This window comes from Wyeomyia smithii, chromosome 3, assembly GCF_029784165.1.
Source record: "Wyeomyia smithii strain HCP4-BCI-WySm-NY-G18 chromosome 3, ASM2978416v1, whole genome shotgun sequence".
Lineage (NCBI taxonomy): Eukaryota > Metazoa > Arthropoda > Insecta > Diptera > Culicidae > Wyeomyia > Wyeomyia smithii.
The window spans coordinates 192,965,466-192,989,167 of record NC_073696.1 but is presented as its reverse complement, the minus strand read 5'-3'; the positions used below and the strand labels follow the sequence as shown (position 1 = coordinate 192,989,167).

The 23,702-nt window shown below is 36.0% G+C and overlaps 1 protein-coding gene across 6 annotated transcripts in view; it reads right to left on the bottom strand.

Annotated features, from left to right (window-relative positions):
• The window catches only part of LOC129727749 (organic cation transporter protein), a 110,312-nt gene that overhangs the window by 31,154 nt on the left and 55,456 nt on the right, over nt 1–23,702 (bottom strand). For 2 of the 6 annotated variants that reach the window (XM_055685885.1, XM_055685882.1), the window contains exon 1: nt 19,242–20,032. The exons of the other annotated variants lie outside the window; for them this stretch is intronic. Coding sequence is in view for 1 of the 2 variants with exons in the window: in XM_055685882.1 (XP_055541857.1) it covers nt 19,242–19,361 (120 nt within the window). In the remaining variant the exon portion in view is untranslated. Of the gene's footprint in view, nt 1–19,241; nt 20,033–23,702 lie in introns of those variants that run through there. 6 annotated transcript variants of the gene reach the window in all.

Genomic DNA, 23,702 nt, shown 5'->3' with positions numbered 1-23,702 from the left:
TGGTAGGTAACACTGATTACAACGATTTCGCACGCGCTGGGTTGTTTTAGCGATTCTTATATGTTTAAGGATGAAGATATTTATCTAGTTCATCGACTTTATGCAATGGATCGGCTCAGATCAAATAATTTCAACATATTCTGGGCCAATATCATTTTTATCACTGACATGATTCTCATTGAGAATTGACACGGGTGCCAATATCAGTTTCAACTTGAGAGAATGAAATTGCTGTTGTGTCTGTTTTCATTTTCTGGTTACGAAATCTCGCAGCTCTGGTATTAACGCGTTCAATTGTTATGTTGACTAATTTTAATCGCAACATAGTATAATTCTGCTAATAACTATCAAACCAAACGTCCGATCAAAAAATTATGTTCAACAAAATATGCAACTAAGCGTGCAGAAATTGGGCTCATAAAATCTCATCGCTTAAACAATTTGTCTGGTTGTTTGCCATTTTTCAAGGCTTAACAATTAGTTATTCTAACTACTGATGAGTGTACTGAAATCTAATGCCAAGATATTTCAAAACTTTACCCCAGCACTGACAGTGAAAAATGAAGCAAGATATTAATATGTAAGCAATTCCCGTGGAAACCGGACCACTGAACACTGTTTCCAAAGCTGCACAAAGATGATCGAAATTATTTTAACCCAAAAAAAATGATTTTAGAGCCATAGTGTCTTCGGTAGAGTTGTTCCATTAATTATACTCTATATGCTATAAATTGCAATTTTGTGGTTAATCCACTCAACAGTGGGAGACGAATTTTACTTTAAAAATATAAAATTCCTTTTTGTTCGGTAAAGTTGTAGCACTTTTTGAAAGAAACAACTTTGTTGAAAACACCATTCGTCTATCAACCTGGACTTTTGTAGAGTTTTCTATAGACTACCCCCCAAATCAATCGTTTTCAATTTGATTTACTAGAACGAAACAAATAATTTCTTTAGAGGAAGTTTATTTTCATGTCACATAATTTTTTTGGATATTGACGGTTTGTACTTAAAGAATTATACGGCCACTGACAATCTCTTCAAAGCCAGGAGTCGAGCATACGACGACTGGCTTGTTAGATTAGCATCTTACTTTTGGATTAACTGGAACCTAATTAAAACTATAGAAATGAACATAAACTTCTTTTGTTATCATAATTGTTGATTCACTGGTCGACAAAATGAAAAAATGCTCAAACCGAAAACAAATGAAAGATCATAACTATTCAACCATTCCTATGATTTTTGGTGCCCCTAGCAATTACCGAAACGCGTCAACTTATGTGAGAGTTTCGTATAGAAATTGCTCGCCGGGTTCGTCGCTTGACCGTTGTATTCACGAAGAAACTCATTTAAGTCTCTAAAAAAAACGGTAATGGCTAGGGACACCAAAATTCACAGGGATGATTGAATAGATATAATCTTTCATTTTTTTCGGTTTGAGCTTTTGGAGTGCACCTGTGTTAACCAGTGAATGCAAAATTTACACTAATCACTTTTTACTCAAAAACAATTGATTTTGGAGCCGTAGTGTCTTCAGCAAAGTTGGTTTATTGATTATTGTCCATTTTAGATTAGTTGGAATTCCGTGATTATCCTACTTAAAAGTGAGAAACAAATTTTATTTTTCTCATTTTATACAACATGTTATTAGAAAAAAGACCATCTTTTGCAAATATCACAATTGCCATGTTGAAGCAATATTGAACTTAGCCGCCACATTGTATTTTTACAGAAAACTCGATTTTGCAACAAGTTCTTGTACCACTCGAAAGTTTTTACTTTTTTGTTTAAACCAAGAGTTATTTAAATTTACTTTTTTTTTTATTTTTTTCGTCGAACTGATTAGTTTTTTAAATTTTTGTCAAAGTGTTGAAAGCAATCAAATATAAATATGAATATTTCTAGAGAAACATTTCAAAAGGTCCTATCTGACATTGATGCTAATCAGAGAAAAACGAACTTGAAGTTTCGTAAATCTATTTCAAATGCCAATTTCAACAAAAATAAAATTTAATCATTTTTATGACCTCCAGTGTTAAGAAAGAACATCGTCTTTACCTTCAATGCTCTTTTTAATGTTTTGAATCATTTTTCCATGTTTTATTGATGATTTTGTTACATAGGACCTATGTTGTTTTCGTTATCACATAGGCCCTATATGATTGGTCTCTTAGTAAATATTGGCGGCACATTGGTCCTTTGATTTCAAGGCTTCAAAGGCTTGATGAGAACAAATATATTTTAATGATTAACGTATGCTATTCGAGATTTATTTCCTCAACAATATTATCTATCTTCTTCTAGGGACCTTGTATTTTAAAGCAACATATTTCATGCATCAAGTTCTTCTTGAAGACCAAAATACACAGAAATCCATAAGCACGCCATCATGAAGAAAGGCGATTAGGGTGTTTTGGTCTATGAAATGACCGCCAAAGATGAGGTGGGGAATCAAATGTTAAAAGGAAACGATAAACTCAATCAAGGAGGAAAACGTCATTTGTCGTAAGATGTGTAAATATCTAATACAGTTTAATAATGAAAAAAAAAAAACTGTTACAACTCAACTATTAATTTGTTTATTCATTTGAATTTATTACAATAAATTCATTAAATTTTTCAATAATATTATCATTATTATGATTATATATAATTGCACACCGTTGTCTTGGGATTCAGATCCGCCTCGAAGTGGTTAGGTAAAATTATTTTTTGCCCATCTATCTTTTCTAGCAGGAACCAACGGTTTTGGAAACGTTGCATAATATTTATCATGGTGGTGATAAAGAGAATTACCAAACATGATAGCAATTTTCGCATGAAATTTTACCATTAACAAAGAGGGAACCATAAGAAGTTGAACGGCTATTCTCGAGGCATGTATGTATGTGTGTATATGTGTGTGTATGTGCAATTTTTTTTCTCACTCACTTTTCTCAAAGATGGCTGGTCCAATTTTCCTGAAATTAATTGCAAATGAAAGGTGTGGTTGCGCATAGGTGCATAGGTTGCTATTGAATTTCATTGTAATCGGATTTTCAGTTTAGAAGTTATGTATCAAAATGTAAAAATCACGAAACATCAATATCTTAGAAACCACACAACTGATTTGAATAAAACTGGTTTAGCATGAACGGGGTATCTCCAAGACCCTCAACTTATGATTTTCGTAATGATTAAACATATGGTTCAAAATTTATTTATTCCAAAGGCTGTTTTAACTCACTCATTTTTCTCAGAGATGGCTGAACCGATTTTCACAAAATCAGTGTTAAATAAAAGATCTAGTTGCCCCATAGGTTGCTATTGAATTCTATTGTAATCGGTTTGTAACTTTGTCCGTTATTCATAAAAATGTTAAATCGCGTTACAAAAACAAAGCATATACCAAAGTCTGCTTAAACTCACTCACTTTTCTCAGAGATGGGTAGACCGATTTTCACGAAATCAGTTGCGAATGAAAGGTCTAGTGGCCCCATAGGATGCTATTGAATTTCATTGTAATCGGATTTTTAGGTTAGGCACCTTGTTTTGAAATGTGAATATCACAACACATCATTATCTCAGAAACTATACAACCAATTCAAACAAATCGTGCTGTATTGAAAATCCTTATTCCTTTTCATAATGATAAAACATGTGGTTCAAAAGTTATTAAAAGAAACGTGTTTCGGAGGCTGTTGAAACTCACTTATTTTGCTTACAGATGATTGAACAAAATTAGTATTGTATGGAAGGTCTAGCTGCCCCTAAGACCATATTGAATTTAATTGTGATTGGACTGTAGCTTTGTCCGTCATGTAGGGGAACTGCTCCATTATTCATCTCATTAAGCCGAATGCACGCATTAAACACCAAATTTTCACGAAATTATTGAACATATAAACTAAATATGCTTACGTGCTCTTATGTAGTCGTTTAGCATTGTATATTTAATAAAATTAGCTAGATTTATCCTGAATTTTGTAAAACAAAACATTTTTCACAACGCTTCCATATCCATCTCAAAACTTGAATCAATGCTCAATTATTCATCTCACGATGCCCCCATTTTCATCACACTGTTAATCATGAATGAATCACATTATCGAGAATCAACGTAGCCGCAGCCCGGCGTAGTAGGTATCCTAGATATCCGCTGTAGTTGTTTACGAGCAAAATTATTTATATCAATTATGTCGGAGTAATTCAACATTTTCAGTATGATTTTTTCGTATTAACAGAAACTGATTTGGCAACTTTTGATTTTCTTCAACGCAGTGAAAACATGAAAATACATACAGTTGAAATTTAGGAATTGTAAAAATTCATCTCATATATTTCTGCTAATTCAAGCTTGTTTTAGGAAATTTGAGGTGAGCATTTCAAAGAATAAAGTATTCTTTGTGCAGTGAGTGGCTTTGTTAAGTGATTCAACTTAAAAGTGCCCGACTATAATATCAAATTTAGTGCTTTTCAGTGAGTTTTAGAGGATTATACCTCATGAGGAATCTAAAGTAAACTAAGAAGTATCCATTTAGAGGATTACCAGATTGGTTTAAGAAGAAAATATGCGTTTTTCCTGTTTTCAATTGTGTTTTCATGTGGTATGAGATGAATATATGGGCTGAGATGAATAATGAAGCAGTTCCCCTAAAACATTTAAAATGAATGAATTTTACGTCAAGATAAATCTATTTCAGTGTTATCGGAGGATTGGAGCAAAATTGACATGTTGCTGACATTTTACGTGAATCAGACACCTACCAATCGATTTCTGAGACCTGTTTCCTCAACATAAGACATAATTTGAGTATCACATTTAGATATTAGCAGATCCTTTAAAGCTCTGCATACCTACTTGATATTATTTTGCTTTGTGAAGTATATCGAAACTATGCCAACACTGTTTTCGTAGAATCTACGTTTTCAGGTTAGTTTCCGTCCAATTTAATATCTATTTTTCAGAGATGGGTAAGAAAATGCGTATTGGGCTTCAAAACATAATGGCGTCAAAAAAAATCCGATTTTTCAAAAATTCAAAATGGTACCGTTGTTGTCTCTTAAGGTGAAATACGGCCAAACTCGGAGAAATTTGTTTTTGCATCAATATTCATCAAAAAATCATACAAGGAAGCAAAAGTAGAAAGAAAATTTTGTTTTATATTCCTTCATTCTGTACTATTTTGATGCGAAAAAACGATTTGCTTACTTTTTTTCGTTGTAAAAATAGAAGTCGTTCTCTTCTCACAAGGACGGACTCTAGAACGAATTGCAGTATGCATGGACTGAATTGTAATAATCGAAAGAGCTTTGTCAAGACTCCATTTCAACTTTTTTGAAGTAGAATTACCTCTTGCGGCAACATTCAGGGACAGGGTGCAAATTGTAATACTGAAAACATCGAGAACATCGCAAAAATTGTCTAATTTTAAATGTTAATAACTCAGGCATTTTCTTAATTCTTGCAGCAATCGATTGTAAAATTTACTAAGCATCCATACCACAAAATATGTGTTCAGAACCACGATAAAATCCAGGTTACCATTTTGAATCTGCCATATTATATTCAGAGTTATTTTAGTAGTGTTGGATAAGAATTCCTGTTATAAACATATTGATACAAGATAGTCTAGCGAAGTCTAAGCGTTAGAAAGAGTTGGATGAGAATTATCACTAAACTTTACCACTACAGACCATCAAATTGATTAATTTCAATTGAGTGTATTCCCTAACTCATTGCAAGAAATACATTGACATAAAATAGGCTGTCGTATTTCTACCTTAATCTTGCGGTCTTGTCTCACACACAACCTCTTCAACTTTTTTTGTCCCTGCTGCACTCTGTAGCCACAACCAGGGGAAAAAATGTACTGAGCGATGACAGTTTTTTCATGACATCCGAGAGCGTCTCTCTGTGACATTGTTGGTATTGGCAAAATAAAGACAGCCGACAGATAAAATATATTGCGACTAAAACATTGCCGTCTAGTTCCCCACACACGAATGTTTTTTTCTTTGCTGTTCACGTTATTCCCATGTCGACGATAGCATGTATGGTTACATATAACATTCGGTATGCGATACACACATCCTTCAGAGCACAGCCGACAGATAAAATATATTGCGACTAAAACATTGCCGTCTAGTTCCCCACACACGAATGTTTTTTTCTTTGCTGTTCACGTTATTCCCATGTCGACGATAGCATGTATGGTTACATAATACATTCGGTATGCGATACACACATCCTTCAGAGCACAGCCGCTCTATTGCCGACTTTGCTTTTCTTTGCACGAAGACTGTCGGTGAGGTGCCGAGCAGTCCTTACGCTTCTTCTTTCCACAGTCTTTTTTAACAGCCGACACCCGACATCCATCATACGCAAACAAAAAAGAGAAGGAAAATGTCTCCGGTGGATTCGAGCGGTTACCGAAACGCGCTGTCTATGTAGTGCGAACACGAGCGTCTGTATAAAAAACCAGTTTCTTCTCTTTTCTACATTCGCAATCCCAAAGTCATCCTCCAACTAATGCCGAATTGACACATGGAGTACATTTATCGTTTCCTTTTGTGATGCTCCGTTGCCAATACGTTCTCAATGTGACTATCGGACAGCCAACGCGAATAGGTATCACGAACAAATTGCAACAACAAACACACCTTAGGAGACAGTTAAAAAAGGGCTGTACCATTGGCATGCCTAGTTAGCCACAACAGGACGTTTTCAGCACCTCTTCGCTCACGACATGACAAATTGTTAGTCATCCCTTTTGTGTTTTGCTTCTCGTACGATGTTTTTGCGTAATGCTCTTGTTCTCCAAGCTGCTGTTCTCTAACCTAGTTTGGAGTTTTTCACATGTGCAAAATTGTATAACAATCGGTTCAGTGGTTATTGAGATATGATCGAAAGAAGAAGAAAATCGCCAGAGAATTGGTCATGGAAAATCCGACTGCGACCGTGAAATGGATCGGAAGACAACTGGGAATCACCCATACAACTGTGCCTAGGGTAGTAAAATCGTTCAGGGAGTCCCGAGCGGCGAGCTGAAAGTGGAAGAAAATCAACAACTGGCTCTGTGAAGGCCCGGAAGGTGTTGGATTATTTCAAGCGTAATCCGAACCTTTCGATTCGCGACGCGGCTCTGAAGGCCGTCTGGTGTTCCGCCTGGTTCGTTCAGCAAACCACGAAACGAGCTAAGCTGCGTGCACCGAGCGCCTCCAGAAGCATCTGTTGTTCTTCCTGCGGTCCCAGACAGTATTTTGGCCGGACCTGGCATCATGCCATTACGCGTGATCGACGTTGGATTGGTACAGAGACAATAACGTTGTTTTTGTACCAAAAACCCCCAAATTCACCAGAGATTCGTCCAGTGGAAAGAATTTAGGCCATAATGAAGTCCAAAGTTTGAAAATCGTCCAAGGTGTTTGATAACGAGTTGGAGTTGACGAAAGAATGGTTGAAAGTGACTTTTGGTCGGCTCCACCATGCGGGCGAGAGAGATGCGGGCTCTTAGCGATGGAGAGGAAATTGAGTAAAGTAATTATGCCGAAATAAAATCTATTCGTATTAGTTCAAGTTTCAAGAAAATTCGACTTAAAAAATTTTTTGGCGAATACTGTTTGATGCGTTTTTTTTTCGAGTACAAGCCTTATATATCTTGGCAAAGTCCAGAAAGATACTTCTACCAAACAGTTGGGGAGGCACGTGACTTACCCCTCCTCCCAGGGCTGCCAATTGAAATAACACATTTTCAATATAATATCAAATCATTGTTTAAAAGATCTAATGGTGGATTGAACGGTGGGGGAAAAGCGTAATCACCAACACTTTTTTTATCCCTAATAACCATAAAAATCCTAAAAAATATTTCTTGTTCCTTGGGAATAAAAGTCAATAGACATTTTCAAATGAATATGACTGTTTGATGAAAATTAGAAATTCCAACTGTTTTCGTTGAAATGTCATATTTTGAGATTGACTCATATTGCTTCTTACGTGAAATTTTCCGAGAAACACTATGAAACTATCAATATGAATTTAAAAAAAAATTGGTTGCATTTGCCGAAAAATGCTAATTTTGTTTTAAAATACGAAAATAATCTAACTGGCAACACTTCCTGCCAAAAATGATATGTTTTCTGGGTGTTACTGTTGGCTCATTTACTCCGAACATCACGTGAAGATCGTGTTCCAATGATGTGTACACCCCTATACTGCCGTTCCAAGCATAGTTGTCCCAGCGTGCATAAAGCAGGTATTAACCCTTAAATGCGCAATGTTGTTTTAAAACTACACTACACGAAACGTTTTAAAGTATACGTATCTTAGTAGTTTTTAGAAATATAATTCATTAGAACAGCTCTCTAGACTCTAACGAAGAAAACCTAACAGCTGGAAGTACTATATTTAAATGTTTTGTTTTTATTTTTGATGTCAAAATCTCGGAAACGAAAAAAAACATGGCGAGATTCCCGACTGATGTTGACTGTCTTTGAAAATAGATTTTAAAATGAGGTTAGTGGTTAGTGAAAATGTCTTGATTATTAGAAATTACACTAGCAAAAGGTCAATTTTAAAGTTACTGTTAACAAAAGTAATTGTTTAGACTTTATTCCGCGATAAAGTCACAGTGTTGTTTAAAAACAACATGGTAATATTTGCACATTAAAAAGTAAATCTTTCAATTTTTTATGCATATTGGTTAGTTTTAGAGCAGTAAACGTGTTAAACAAAGATTTTATGTTTTAGATGATTTTTTAAAGTCGTGCGCATTTAAGGGTTAAGCAGGTATTAGACAACGCAAATATTTGCTATTTTTGGTACAATTTTTATTTGCACAAAATAAAATCTGTATTGAAAAATAGCAAACATTGGCTTCGTCTAATACCTGCTTCAGACGAAGCGAATATTTGCTATTTTTGGTACGAATTTTTTTTGCACAAAATAAAATCCGTATCAAAAAAAGCAAATAGGGGAACTGCTCCATTATTCATCTCATTAAGCCGATATTCACGAAGAATGCACGGATTAAACACCAAATTTTCACGGAATCATTGAACAAATAAACTAAATATGCTTACGTACACTAATGGAATCGTTTAGCATTGTATATTAAGTAAAATTAGCTAGATTTATCCTTAATTTCCTAAAACAAAACCATTTTTCACAACGCTTCCATATCCATCTCAAAACTTGAATCACTGCTCAATTATTCATCTCACGACGCCCCCATATTCATCATACTGTTAATCATGAATGAAACACATTATCATGAATGAACGTAGCCGCAGCCCGTCATAGTAGGTTACCTAGATATCCGCTGCAGTTGTTTACGTGCAAAACTGGTAACCTAGGTAACCACTACAGTGCTGTAAACTTATGTCAATTATGTCGGAATAATTCAATATTTTCAGTATGATTCTCTCATATTAACAGAAACTGATTTGGCAACTTTTGATTTTCTTCAACGCAGTGAAAACAGATGAAAATACATACAGTTGAAATTCAGGAATTGTAAAAATTCATCTCATATATTTCTGCTAATTCAAGCTTGTTTTAGGAAATTTGAGGTGAACATTTCAAAGAATAAAGTATTCTTTGTGCAGTGAGTGGTTTTGTTTAGTGATTCAACTTAAAAGTGGTTCGCTAGTGATGAAAAAAACTTTGGTTGGCTGCTGAACGAGTACCGATGTAGCCGTATAGAACAATGCACGGATTTTGTTTTCCGAGGTAGGTGATTGAATTAAATGAGTTTTCGAGTGCAGATGCCTGACTATAATATCAAATTTAGTGCTTTTAGGTGAGATTTTAGGGATTAAACTTTTAGTGGAATCTAAAGTGAACTAAGAAGAATCCAATCCATGGATTAGCAGATTGGTTTAAGAAGAAAATATGCGCTTTTTCCTGTTTTCAATTGTGTTTACATGGTGAATATACGGGCTGAGATGAATAATGGAGCAGTTCCCCTATTTGCTTCGTGCAATACCTGCTTAAGGTTTATGTAGAACATGGGACTACTATGATTGGGACAGCAGTATAGAGAATCGTATTTAACAGTTTCATCGTTCAAAACTTCATATGCACTGTGCAAGCTGTAATCAAAGTTCAAATGTCAGGTGAGAAATGGGTTAAACTATTGATGATTTCCAGGGTTCGGCAAATGAGAGGTTTGCGAAAATTCATAGATCCCGTGAGCCCTTGATATATTGACCGGAGTGATTCGAGGAAGGGGTTTCGAACCCTGTATACAATGAGGGTAATTGGATTCAATCAGTAGTGTGCGAAATTTGACGGAACGGATTTCAAATAAATTTTTTATTTAATGTTTTCATTTAATGTTTAGAGTTAACTTGGCCAGTGCTGAGTTTTAAGAAAATATGCTGAACTCAAATTTTCCTAAAACTGCACACAGATCTACTTTTCAATATGTTCAAACTATCGAGCCTTGACAATTTTCTAAAGATTCTAACTTGAAGGTGGATGCTATTAAATGTAGTAGCTAATTAAATCAAAGTTAAACTAACTCGATCAGTTTATATTGATTATAAAGATTATGTTACATTTGCAGACATTGTTTTTGATCTGACCTAAACTCTCTCAATTCTAAATCTTCAAAATTTTATCATCAATTCAATTATCGCCTGGTTTGCATAGGATTAAAGAAACTATTTCCTCTGATGTAAAAATGTTTTGAAATACTGCTAAGCCGGCTATCTGATCTCTGCCAGTAACCGCGTGTTTTTCTACTCTGTATTGACATGAAAGTAAATGCAACGACCTCAGATTATTTCACATTGATTATATCAACAGATTTACCTTTCTCCCTATCGCAGTGATACTCCATATTTGCCCTGTTTCGTTGGATAAATATCCGCGCAACTTTTTCTTTGGTCCATGTTGATGTAAACGACATTTCTATCTCCAATCCACTTAGCACAGGGAAGAAAAAGATTAAACAGCGTTTTTGCAAAACATGTTTCATTTAAAAGTTCCATTGACAATCCACCACCAGCGGTAGCTGCTTGCTTTAAGTTTCTGGTTCCAATTACAGATTACAAAAAGTAAAATTAGTTCTGTGGTTTTTCTTTAATTGAAAATAGCTGCACTTTTCACACATCCATTTCGATTTGACGCATATGTTTGCAACATCTCCGTACTATGGTACTATGGATTGATAACCAATCCCGGTTTCCTGAAATCTTACAAATTGCCACAAAAACCAGACTGGCAGTCATTACTATCCGCTATCCGCTACGACGAGTACAATTTACTTAATGGGATTTGTCAACAGTGTCAAACTGCACGGAGACACTCGCTGGAAACGTCCTGTAGGCGATAAGGAACTCAAGCAAGCAATACCAAATCCTCGAAAAGGTGTACATCGTTAAAGCAAAGCGAAATACCTACAAAAACTTTCTTTTCATCTCTTGCAGTTATCTCCGTGTCTGCTGTTTTATTTAAAAAGAAGCTCCGAGTGCTAGGATATACAGCATTCAGCAACGAGTGGGTTTGCTTGTGAATATCAAATACCAAAGGTAGCTACAAGCAATTCAATAAAGCTGTAAATTACTGGTAGTACCTACATGCAGCACAAGATTATGTCAGTTTTAACACAGTATCTGCAAATCCTACATTTTACTTTTCGCGATTGATCGAGGAGATGACAAATCCCTGTTGCTTTTTATTGATGTAAACTAAACGAAATACAAATGATTTGGTGCGGGATGTAAGACTATTTTTATCCGAATGTCTAAATTTTGGGATGCGCCCGACCCATCGGGAAACTCAGACGAAGTCAATTTGTCGCTGTTGATTGTTTCGTTTCATGGAAGAAGTGGGAAATTCCGTCCCAGCAGGAAAAAATCTCACCAACCTCGTTTGTACACCTGCGAATAATGATGATGATGATGCCAATGTTGTATCCGACGACGGTGCGAACCACAAGACGATGTGATCGTCTGAGGAACTGTGTCATGAAAAGTAGAATATATCGACGGTACTCGCCGAAACATAATGGAAATAATGTGATAACCATTCGGATATAAAACTGTACCGTGTAGGGTAAACGACTCCCGGATGTTTACTGTGCTAAAGGCACAATGTTGCACGCTCTGGATTATGTATGCACGATAATAGAAAGCCACACAATACACATACGTATACGCGCGCTTGATGAATGGCGACAACTGGGATGGTAGCTATAAATTGCAGTGCTACATGAGCCAGTAAACATCGTCCACATGTTTCTTTTCATAACATTACCAAAAGCTTTCATTCCTAAGTGTTTGGATACCATACAAAAGCTACATAACTAAGACGTGGTACCTACGATTCAAAGCAAGAAGAAGTGAATTTTGAACAAAATTGTTAATTCCCACAGTCAATTAGGCTGCTGGTTTTTTTAAATAGGGATTCAAAATTCTGCCGCACTGCTTGATTAGCTTAATAATTGTTTGATAGTTTGTTTACAACACTCCCAGTTTTATTAACGATTGAATAATACAAACAAGAAATGTTCTAAAGATGCAAACCATATTAGCTTTGGAACTGCATGACCCGCATAAATTACCGCCCTGCGAGATTGCTTTCAAATGACACACAAGTATCTTCTACCTGCGTTTAGTTTTAACCCCATGTCAATTGAATAGTCAATACGATCGTACTATTAGCCACACAAAAGTCTTGTACACTGACAGCAGAGCGGAAACTCAGTCGATATAAAGGCCAAGATTCTCAGGGTATGTATAAATTGAATCTCAATTGAATTTAATGGCCGTCCAGAAGTTAAATTTCTCTGGGATACAATTTGTGGTTTACTGGGTGTCATGTTCTTTTCTAAAAAAGGGCCAGACATTCGTTATGAACTACAGTTAGATTTTTACGCAACTTTTTCCGCGTTTTTTACAAAGTTTTTCAAGGTTTTCAAGTTAAAGCGGTTTTTAATGCGGATTTTTTTAATTACGCGGTTTTTTCACGCGGATTTTATAATAACACGTTTTATTTAGTTACTGCGTTTTTTTACGCGATGCCGCGTTGATTAAAATTAAACACTTACGCGGATTTCCGAAACGCGGCTCGAGAACTAAAAACGTCAAAGTGTTTATCGAGTAAAAGATTTCAAAAGAACCTCCGCCCTCCAAAGGATCGTAGAGTGTCTCGGATTTTTTTCCTTTTTCTGGTGGTTTCCTTCACGCAAATTTTTAAATAACGCGGATTTGTAATTACCGTGGTTTTTACACGAATTTTCGAATTAACGCGGATTTTTGAATTACGCGGTTTTTTACGAGGTGCGTATTTCCCGCGTAAAAAACCTAATGTATAATAATAATAATGATATACTTGACTCTTTCTGGATACAGTAGAAACTCCTTTCTTTTATCTAATAATATGCATTATTCAGTATAAAGATACATTTCAGCGAATAGAAAGAACAAAGTACGTTAAGGTGAAACGCTATAGAAGCCATAAATGACCGACTTCGAATTTCTAAAGGCACAAGACTCGGAAAGGTGGAGGTTTATGTTATATCAAGTGATATTTAAATTATTTGCACTGAGATATTAGAGACATGAAATGGAGTTGTTTACATAACAATGAATCTCTGTTTTGTATGTAAACCGACAACTTACTGCTGCTTGTTGAACTTAAACTATTTTATACAAAACTACATTCGTTATAAAGATAATTTTAATTACGAGGTGTTAGGAGAAATTAGTTTACGTTTTCAACTTCAATTTATTTTTGTTGCAAAAAAGTTGTGAAAAGTAGCCATTTATGTTTCCACAGCACTGGCTTCAGCTATTGATTCATTAAAAATGTATTACGCCTGTGACATTTGACATTTCAAGTTGAACTGAGTAGGGTAACGGGGGTATTTTGGCCCACATGCATATTTTGGCCCACCCGGTAACATTTTACGCATTTTATCTGAGAAATCAATGAATATTAGAAAACTATACATGCAACATTGAATAACACACCTAAGAATCATACTATACTATAATTTTCGGCGAAAAACTGGCTCTAGGTAGTGTTATTTTGGAATTACTTCATGCATATTCAAAGTCATGGCTGAGTCAACCCAAAATCAATAGGAAGTGGTAATATACAAGTCAACGTCCGGAAGCTATTGTAACAAATATGTATGCTTTTGAAACAATTCGTTGTTGTAGTAACATCAATAAAATGTCATAGGAACAGTTTGTATACTCTAACATGTTGGAAAAAGTTGAAAAAGTGGTTAAACGCATGGCTGAAATATGTTTGCCTCTTTCTGAAGCAAACATATTTTGACCATGCCAAGTTTTGACATCTCTTTGATTACCGTTCGGCCGTTGCACGTGAACAAAGAACCAGCTTGTGACAATTTACAGGTAATTACTTCTTAATTTATCACATTTAACGGTATGAAATTAGATGAGAATGCCTGTCAAACCACTATGAGCCAAATCATTTCATTTTTAGATGCCTAAAATTTACAAAAATTAACAGCAGAAGAATGTTCTCCTAAAACCTAATACCTAATACCGATGATGATCTTAAATATAATTAGTCCGAAATATTTCCATACACGTCTGTAGATATAAAGGTGGGCCAAAGTAAAAATTTGGTGGACCAAAATATGTTTTTAGCACTTCGTAGAAATTTTGATATTTCTAGGATATTTTTCAATATATTGCATTGTTGAACGGTGTATATTAAAATAGACACTTAGCTTTTAACAATGGTATAATAGAGTCGGTATTTATGTTGAAAAATTGTGTTTGTTTTCAATGAACTGTGCGAACACTTCCCAAAGCTGGCCAAAATACCCCCGTTACCCTAACACTTCTCCAGACTTGAATCTGCTTCCTCTCGATAGTTTGAGTTTTTTTGCACCGCAATTGTTGTTATGCAGGATTCAAACTCAAATCTAACTCAAGTGTAATGCACTGTTAGTAGGGTTCACGTGCAAACCGAAAATAAATGTGCAAGCAAGTTTCAAAACTCACTTGGATACGAGTGCAAAGTCACACTGACTACTCTGGCTAGCACGGCAAATGTCTTGTACACTTAACAGTTGGCTGCGAAGTCTGTGTATAATAAACAGAAGGTCGAGTTCCGAATCGGAATGTAGCACCAAGACTTTTTTTATCTGTTCATTCAATTATTGAGAAATGTTACAGAAGAGATATACAATGCACTTTCAATTGTTATTATTATTATTTGATATTATTCATCTTAAAACAATTGTCTTAATGTCAATAAAAAAATCTTAATCAATATAACAATACTAACATACAAATTTTCAAACAAGGAACATGTAATTATCGTCTTGAAGAAAGTCGGTTTTGAAAAGTCTGAACAGCGCTGAAAGTACTACGGGGTAAAAGCACCGGTTTTGGCCATAGTTTGATATTTTGAAGAAATATTTGTCCTTTTTCCTTCGAAAAATATGTAATTGTATCAGTTCAACGAGAAAGTCGGATGAATTCGCCTGTATTCTGCACAAACATTGAGTTAGAATAATTAAATTATGTTATTTTGTTTACATAGTTTTGAACCAAAAAAGTTCTCCAGGCTCCTATTTTGGTCACAGCATTTCTAAATTGGCCGCTTGGGGCTCCTATTTTGGCCAGTTCATTCTCAGCAGAAAATCCTCGTTATTGAACTAACTAAAAGTCAGTATATCTATTAATCAAATTGAATATTAAAATCATATTCACACATAGCTAGCAGTGCAGAATACTCAGAGCTAGAATTTTAAGCTTTAGTTTTGTAAGCATAACTGAAGTTACAGTTTTGTAAATATTCTGAACAAATAGAAAACGGATTCTTTTGGGACAGAGTGGGACAGAATACCATTCTCATCGCCTTAGCGGTGCTATAGTAGTACAATCTTCCAGAACCAGTTTTGTGATTTCACATATCTCATGCGATATCTTATAACAGCCCGAAAAACACCGTACATTTCATGTTTTGCATAAACGTTAATACGTTACCATGGTTTTGTTTACATTTGGCCAATATCAGAATTATGAATCATGGATTAATCGAATATATGTGGCCAAGATCAGTGAACGCTGTTGATAATTTTGATATTGCAGAGAAAAATCATACAAATATGTCTATTTGTTTTATCCATGTGCTTTAGTAAGTTGTGCCTGATGCTGGCAACAAGATTCGTTATAGAAAAGGACAAACTTAAACAAAGTTATGCTCTTTAAAAAATAGCTTGGGAATTACCTAAATGTTAGACTGTATAATAAACTGGGGAAGTTACTTTATTCAGTTACTTTATTGAAAGTAAAATACGCATATTTATTGGCTACAGTTTATAATAATTTTGTCGAATAATATCAGCAATTTCACTAGGAGACTTCGAAATAAAAGTAATTTAAGATACTGTTTCACAATTATTGTTATATTCTGTTCCCTGCTAAAGCAGGTATTAGACGACGCAAATATTTGCTATTTTTGGTACGATTTTTATTTGCACAAAATAAAATCTGTATTGAAAAATAGCAAATATTTGCTTCGTCTAATACCTGCTTAATATCGCATTACTTTTAAGTGCGTAAAGATGATCCTCGAATGTTCGGGGCATCGATTTCGCCTTGGCAATTCGGAGAGATTGTTTCATGGAAGGGTACAGAGAGCGTACCGAACGAATTTTCTCTGAACTGCATCGAACCTAGCAGTCCAGTAAGCATGATATGGACACTAGGCGACAACACTTGATTCTAGGATGAATCAGACCGACAGGCAATACAGAGATCGCAGGCATGGTGGATCCATGAACTCAGTTGAAACTTTGAAAATAAGTCCTAGCTGTCTCTTCGCTTTCGAGATTACTTCACCCAGGTCTCAAACTTGAGTTACTAGCTGCAAAAGCTGTCCTGCTATGGTGTAGTCAAATACAATCTGTGTCATTTTACGTTGCAATGATATAATGCTGCATTTGGAAATGCTAACAGCTCAGCATCCTTTGAACTTCGACTTATTTTTTTTATCTCATAAATTTTTACCATCATCTGCGTTAAACATTCCGCAGCCAGATGGAAGTATTGTGTCGAATTCGTTGATAACAAGTACAAACAGCAATGGTCTCAGATTGCATCCTTGAGGCACCCCAGAAAGATTGGATAATGCCTGAGATTGGGCAGAACCGATTTCAACATATAGCTCTCTATCATATATATAGGATCTAAACCAGATGCCAAAAGCGGGAGACAAGCCGATTTTCTACAATCTCGTTAAGAGAATACCATGATCAACTCGATCAAACACAGCTTTAAGATCCGTGTGAACAGCGTCAACTTGGGCATGGTTATCTTTGTGATGACACAGTAAAAACTTCCTCTACATCTGGTCTTAAGGTACGGTTTATGTATGTCCGAATGCCGACTCGGGAGAGACTCTTAGTGTCAGTAGGATCGTAGTGCTAGCCCCGCAGTTGTCTTGTACACTTAACAGTTGGTACAAAGTCTATGTATAAGAAAATAGAAGGTCAAGTTCCGAAACGGACTGCAGCACCACCAAGAAGGGAAAACTGGCATTACTACTACATTTATTTTTATTATTATTATTTTTTAAATTACTTATTTTTGTGACATAATGTGTGTTTTGCCAACTAATAATTTATTCTATGTTTTATGTTTCTTTTTTATTATTAAACACGGTTCTAAGAGTTGACACTACATTGCGAACAATAAAAAAATAGGTGGGCGAATTTTTGATCTGTTTCATATTTCGACTGAAACTAGGCTGGTGCCAGCTAAGCCACAAAAATTCGTTTGACTCGACAACTGTTGTACCAAAATTGATCAATCAAGTAAAGTCTTTCTAGGCTTGTCTCTCGTAATAAGTCCCATTGTTATAAAACACTATTGAAGAGTAGTTTTAGGTACAAAGTCTGAAAAAGCAAACCTGCACTGAGAAAATATTACTTACAACTCTCTTGAGCAGAACTCCTGAATTGGACAGAAGTTTGAGTTGGTGAAGAGGTTGCATAGGATGAAAACTTATTCCTTCGTAATGCATTGCTCTGCGATTCAAAATCTAAGAGAATGAACTAGTTTTTTCCGTAACAAACCGATCAAAAGCTGATGAAATGATTTCAAGGATTGTGCTCAGATTCCCAAAAGTTACATTTGAATTAAAGCTACTGATACGGCGCTTTATCAGCATTCAGCAACAATATATTCCTTGGTATTGTATTAAAATGTAAAATGTAGTTACACAGCATCTCAACCAAATACGGATGTATCACATTGCTAAGGCGCACAATTCGGTAGGTATTCTAAAAAAGAAAATACTCGAATACCTAGAAGCCCTACAATTGTTGAGCCATTGAGGTAATCTACGATATTGACAAAATATATAAAAGCAAAGCCTTGGTGCTACATTCCGATTCGGAACTTGACCTTCTGTTTATTTATACACAGACTTCGCAGCCGACTATTTAGTGTACAGGATAATTGCGGGGCTAGTGCTACGATCCTACTGACACTAACAGTCTCTCCCGAGCCGAGACCTGAACCTACAACGACTGGCTTGTTAGGCCAGCATCGTACCTCGAGTGAATCTAGAAGATTTTGATAAAATATAATCATAAAAATAAACTGCAAATCATATCAATATGAAACTGATTTTATTATTTTTGTTTTATATCTCCTAAAACTTCTCATTCTGTTCATTGCTGACGTAGGTCATTAATATTTTTGATCACAAATTACACGCTTCATTTAGAACAAATTAGGTAAAACACAGTATTGTTGGACCAATTAAACTCCAAAAATCATTGAAAATACTACAATCTAACAGGTTACAGAATCTTGCTAAAAACACCTACTAACACCAACTAACAACTAACCGTTAGCTAGTCATGCTAAGCGTCGCCGTTCACAAACAAAATCGTCTGATTCCACAGCAACCGGTGAAATGTTACGTGTGAAATTGTAATTCTATCGCATTAATCCGATTACATCCAATATGTATGGTAGACCGATAATGGCCAAGTTACAACATGTTAGTAGCGTTCTCTTCATACAATACAGTGGTACCGTACTTCTTGGCGATGAATAATTTGGTAATAAACTGTTATTAGATTACACTTTAAAAGTGGTTGATTGAATTTGTCTACGAACTCTGTTTGATAAAATTGGTACCTTTCCCCGAATTATAATCTTCGCGATGCATTTTAGGTAATTTATATTAAAATAAACACGATTTATCTAAATACTTCGAACAAACAAACAACATATGATAGCATTACCTTTGTTAGTTGAAATAGCTCCACAAAGTGTTCTTTAACGAAAAAAATGCAGATCCTTCGTCGTGTAGCGGACAAAACACGTAAACTCGTAAACACGTTTTTTATCGCATCTCCCAGCATATATCATAAATATGCAGCCTACACGGCAATGGACATTTGATTGCCCAAACTCACTTTTCCACCTCAGCACCCTCGCAAATCATTGCATTTGTTACTGGCAAAACTACAGATAGCGTACATGTACTCAACTGCGATGCTCTCGATGTTACTGATCTGTATCTTGGCGAAAGCCTGATGGAAGCCTCACTCCCACGTGCGGCTCAAAAAACAACGCAAACATAAAACTCTAACGATCACGTCAATCAGAAAATACGTTCAGCTGAAGCGGATTAATGGAGAGGATAAAGTTGCATTTCTGTTTTTCGCAAATCACCAAACAACGTTCCACTATACATCAAGAGACGGGGTTGTATCAAATCAGAACACTCAAGTACCTATACGCGAACAATTTAAAATTACGATTTTCCTGTCCGTTGCGTTCTGGACAGATTCAATTGGTTTTTCAACACGCGTTTGCCTAACGCTTACTTATCATGCACGGGTCGGTTGATTAGCTTGTGGCAGCAACGATTAAGTCAAGAACTCACTCACAGCCAGTGCACTGTTTTTTTTTTCTAACTAGACTCAAGAATATAGCATCAGCTGAATAGTTTCCACAAAGTAAAACTTGGTGAAAAGCACGTCGTAACCGAGCAAATTCACAACGTGAACTGAACGTTGCCCCCGCTGTTTTGCAACATTTTAGCAATACGTGATAGGCGCGCTGTTTCCTCTGCTACACTCATGGAAGACCACCGCAGCATCCAAATATTCAACCCCACCGTCTGGATTATCTCGAAAGAAAACATTGAGAGTAGAAGAGAGCGCGTTCTTAGACGAAGGGATCAGCGTTCTCACGTGGAAAATGTTCTAAAGTCGGTACACAGTGTTGCTGGCCTGCAAGCAAATTGCCGATGTGACAGTCACACATTTATAAAGTAACGGAATAGTGTTGACCTGTTGATGATTTTTTGACAATAAAAGTGTGTGCTATTTCGTCTGGGTTTGACCATTCAACGTATTTCAACTCAAAGTGTAATACTAACTCTTAGCCGATGAACCTTAAACAAGGCACCTCCTTCAAACTAAAATAGAAAAGGTGTCGCATGATTGTTTTTAAATTTTCCGCGCCGATCATTAGAAAAATCATAATGTTTCATAAGGGACTATTACAATTGAGTACAATTCAATTTTTTTTTATTGGTGCTACAAATGTTGTAATAATATTTTGTTTGAAGTTACTCAAATAAGCTTTTTGTCTTAACAAACTGAATAGAAAACTCGCAACTAATTAATACACCACTAATTGATGAAGTAGGACTACAAGAAAATTATAACAAGTAATGAGCCCTTTTCACCCTGTATTTACGTATTTCTGTAAATACAGACCATTTTCCGTGCTCTGCACAGAATGACGCTATCACCAATCGATTTATTAATAAATTTTCCATGAGATATGCTATATTTCTGGTTGCCAGCTCAGCGGCTTATAATTAGTTGGAAGTTGGGCTCAATGTTTCTCAGTGTGCACCAGTCGAACTTAAAAAAAACTGGATGAACTTAAGCCAAACAATCATGCCACAAGCCCATCCACACTCAAAATATTTTTCACGTTATAGTTACCGGAAAAGTTGTGATTATTTTCCACTAAAATTTTCAAGTAGATTCTTCGTGATTGTCATTTGAGTTCATCATGACCTGGTTAGATGAATTATCCATTGAATCTTATTCAGTAGACGTATGCATTTCATGTGAGTTTCACATAGAATTCATCTACTGGTAAAATGAAAATCATTTGAGTATCTGATAGCTATCACGTTTTATGCAACATACAATTTTCAATTGTTCCTCAAATTTTCAAGAGGAAGGAAATGGTTTTAAGAAATTAACGAAATATGTTGCGTAATAAATCGCTCGGGTATGCAAATTCGTCAATTCGTGAAGGCATAAAACGACATAACAACTGGTAAATAGTAGCGGAGGTCGACCTGAATGAAACTGATAAATATTACTACTTTCACCGGCTATAGTCACTGTCCGCTCCAGCTGTTTATGTTCAGGTAACTCCCCTACCTTTGAACTGGAGCTGTGTGAGCTCAAAACTCAATATTAATAAAATTTTCCGAAAATTGGCAAGCCATCGAGGAATTCGGTTTTACGCTCTGACACTGAATCAAACAACAGCTTCGCCATTTTGATTTCTGCACAGCTAGTTTGGCAACTCCCACCATAACACGGTAACCGCACCGGGCGTTGTTATTTTGGTTTGGGAAATAACAATTCTCACCTCGCGTACTAGCAAGTTATTGAATTTGGCAACGCGATAGCAACGAGCCGAACCGTTGCTATTTGATGGAATGTCAAATTGTTTTTTTTTTTGTTGTGCTCGACAGTGAATGTTTGTAATTATATTACGAAAATAATGAGTGTTTCGAATGCGGCCATAGTTGGTCGGCCCCGGAAGACAAAGCGCTTTGCCTCCCTTGGTTAAACACATCGTAGGACACAAGTGTCAGCGTGAACCAATTAGCCACTCCATTTTAATTATGATTAAGCTGCAATTTTGCACAGGTTTTTTGTCGGTGCATTTGTTTGCAAAGACATGAAAATGATATTTTGTATAGTTTTTTTTTTTTAATTTCGAGATGACCATTTTGGTTGGCACTCTAACCTACACGAAGAAAGCCGAAGTCCTTACATGATTGGCCAACCATATCATTATTTTAATAAACCTGGAAGGTTTGAGTGAAACTGCTCGAAAGTATTACCGACTATTGCTGCTTACATTTTTGAAGGCATGTTAGTCCCAAGTTCTCCGTTGCGTTCATTGATCTCCTCTACCACTGTTTCAGTCTCCAAAAACAACCGACGACGCAATCGAAAGCGGCGTCGGAAATGGTCGGTATAAACCGGTGTTTCAGGAAAAAAAAACATTGTTAAAACACTGGATGGCAGCTTCCTAGGCATGTCGGTCATTATTTGGCCGTTTTTTCAGGCTGAGAGCAACCCCAAATCTTTCCAAAAAAACCTTTCCATATTCGCGTATAAAATCATTTGCTCCCCGAAACCATTTCCTTCATCACTTGAATCAACCAAATAACTACTAAAGAATAATTTTCAAGTTTTCATTCCGAATTTTCACATTTGCAAATATTAATAGCAAACTGTAAGAACCGAGACAGTACAAAATACATATTATAACAGTTCGCCAGATTTGAGTAGAATAGTCATTGGAGGCAACGTTGCTGGACTTGCCTCGGTCTTACGGAATTATTTTTATTAAACATATAAGGATGAAAAACGCACGCACAAACGAAGAAACCTGCAACAGAATTCTGCTATCGATAATTTGGGAAAACGGAAACAAACTCAAAACAAAGTTGCGTGAAATGAAAGGAACATTTTATGAAGCAGATAAAACACAGATAATTTCGGAAACGATTGACGGACAATTAAGTTAGTTATTATTAGTTCCGCAGAATATCTGGGTAATACGACACAAACATTTTGCCAACGCCAGCTAGTGACGGTCTTCAACAATTGGCAACTGCTGGCGTGAAAAAAATTAGTGGAATTGGTAATCCGCAATAGCAACGACCGGTGCGAAAATCGGTTACTATCTAAAATAGCAACGGCCAGCGTTGTGAGAATAGCAACTCAAATGGCAACCCACCGGTGCGCTTGCTCTGAGCGCTAAACCCATATTAGCGGAACTTTCGCCAATCGCTAATTGCTAACTTATTAATACGCAGATTGGCATATAGCTATATTTGTTGCTCATAAAAACAAACGAAAATAATTACTTTTGAGTGCTATTTACAATAAAAGGTTCAAAATTCACAAAACGGTGTTCATTCATCATAAAACCGCGTAAAAAATACTTTATTTGCTAAAGGTATTTAATCACTTCTGCTAAATTCCTTCGGAAAAGAATCATTAGTAGTGTTATTTCCACCTGCGAATCGAGCTGAATAAAAAAGCAAAGCCTTGGTGCTACATTTCGATTCGGAGCCTGACCTTCTGTTTATTTATACACAGCCTTCGCAGCCGACTGTTTAGTGTACAGGTCAATTGCGGGGCTAGCGCTACGATCCTGTTGACACTAACAGTCTTTCCCGAGCCGAGACTCGAACCTACGAAGACTGGCTTGTTGGACCAGCATCGTACCTCGATACCATCTGGGAGAATCAGCTGAATATCAAGGAAAATTATATAAAAAAGTTGGGCCACGTAAGTGAATATTCAGTAATTGGATTAAGAACCCTTATCGGACATTCTAAATAGGCGATTTGAACACAAAACCTAAATTAATCCATCTAGCAGTGCAGAAACCTTCGTTATACTAACTATGACTACATATAA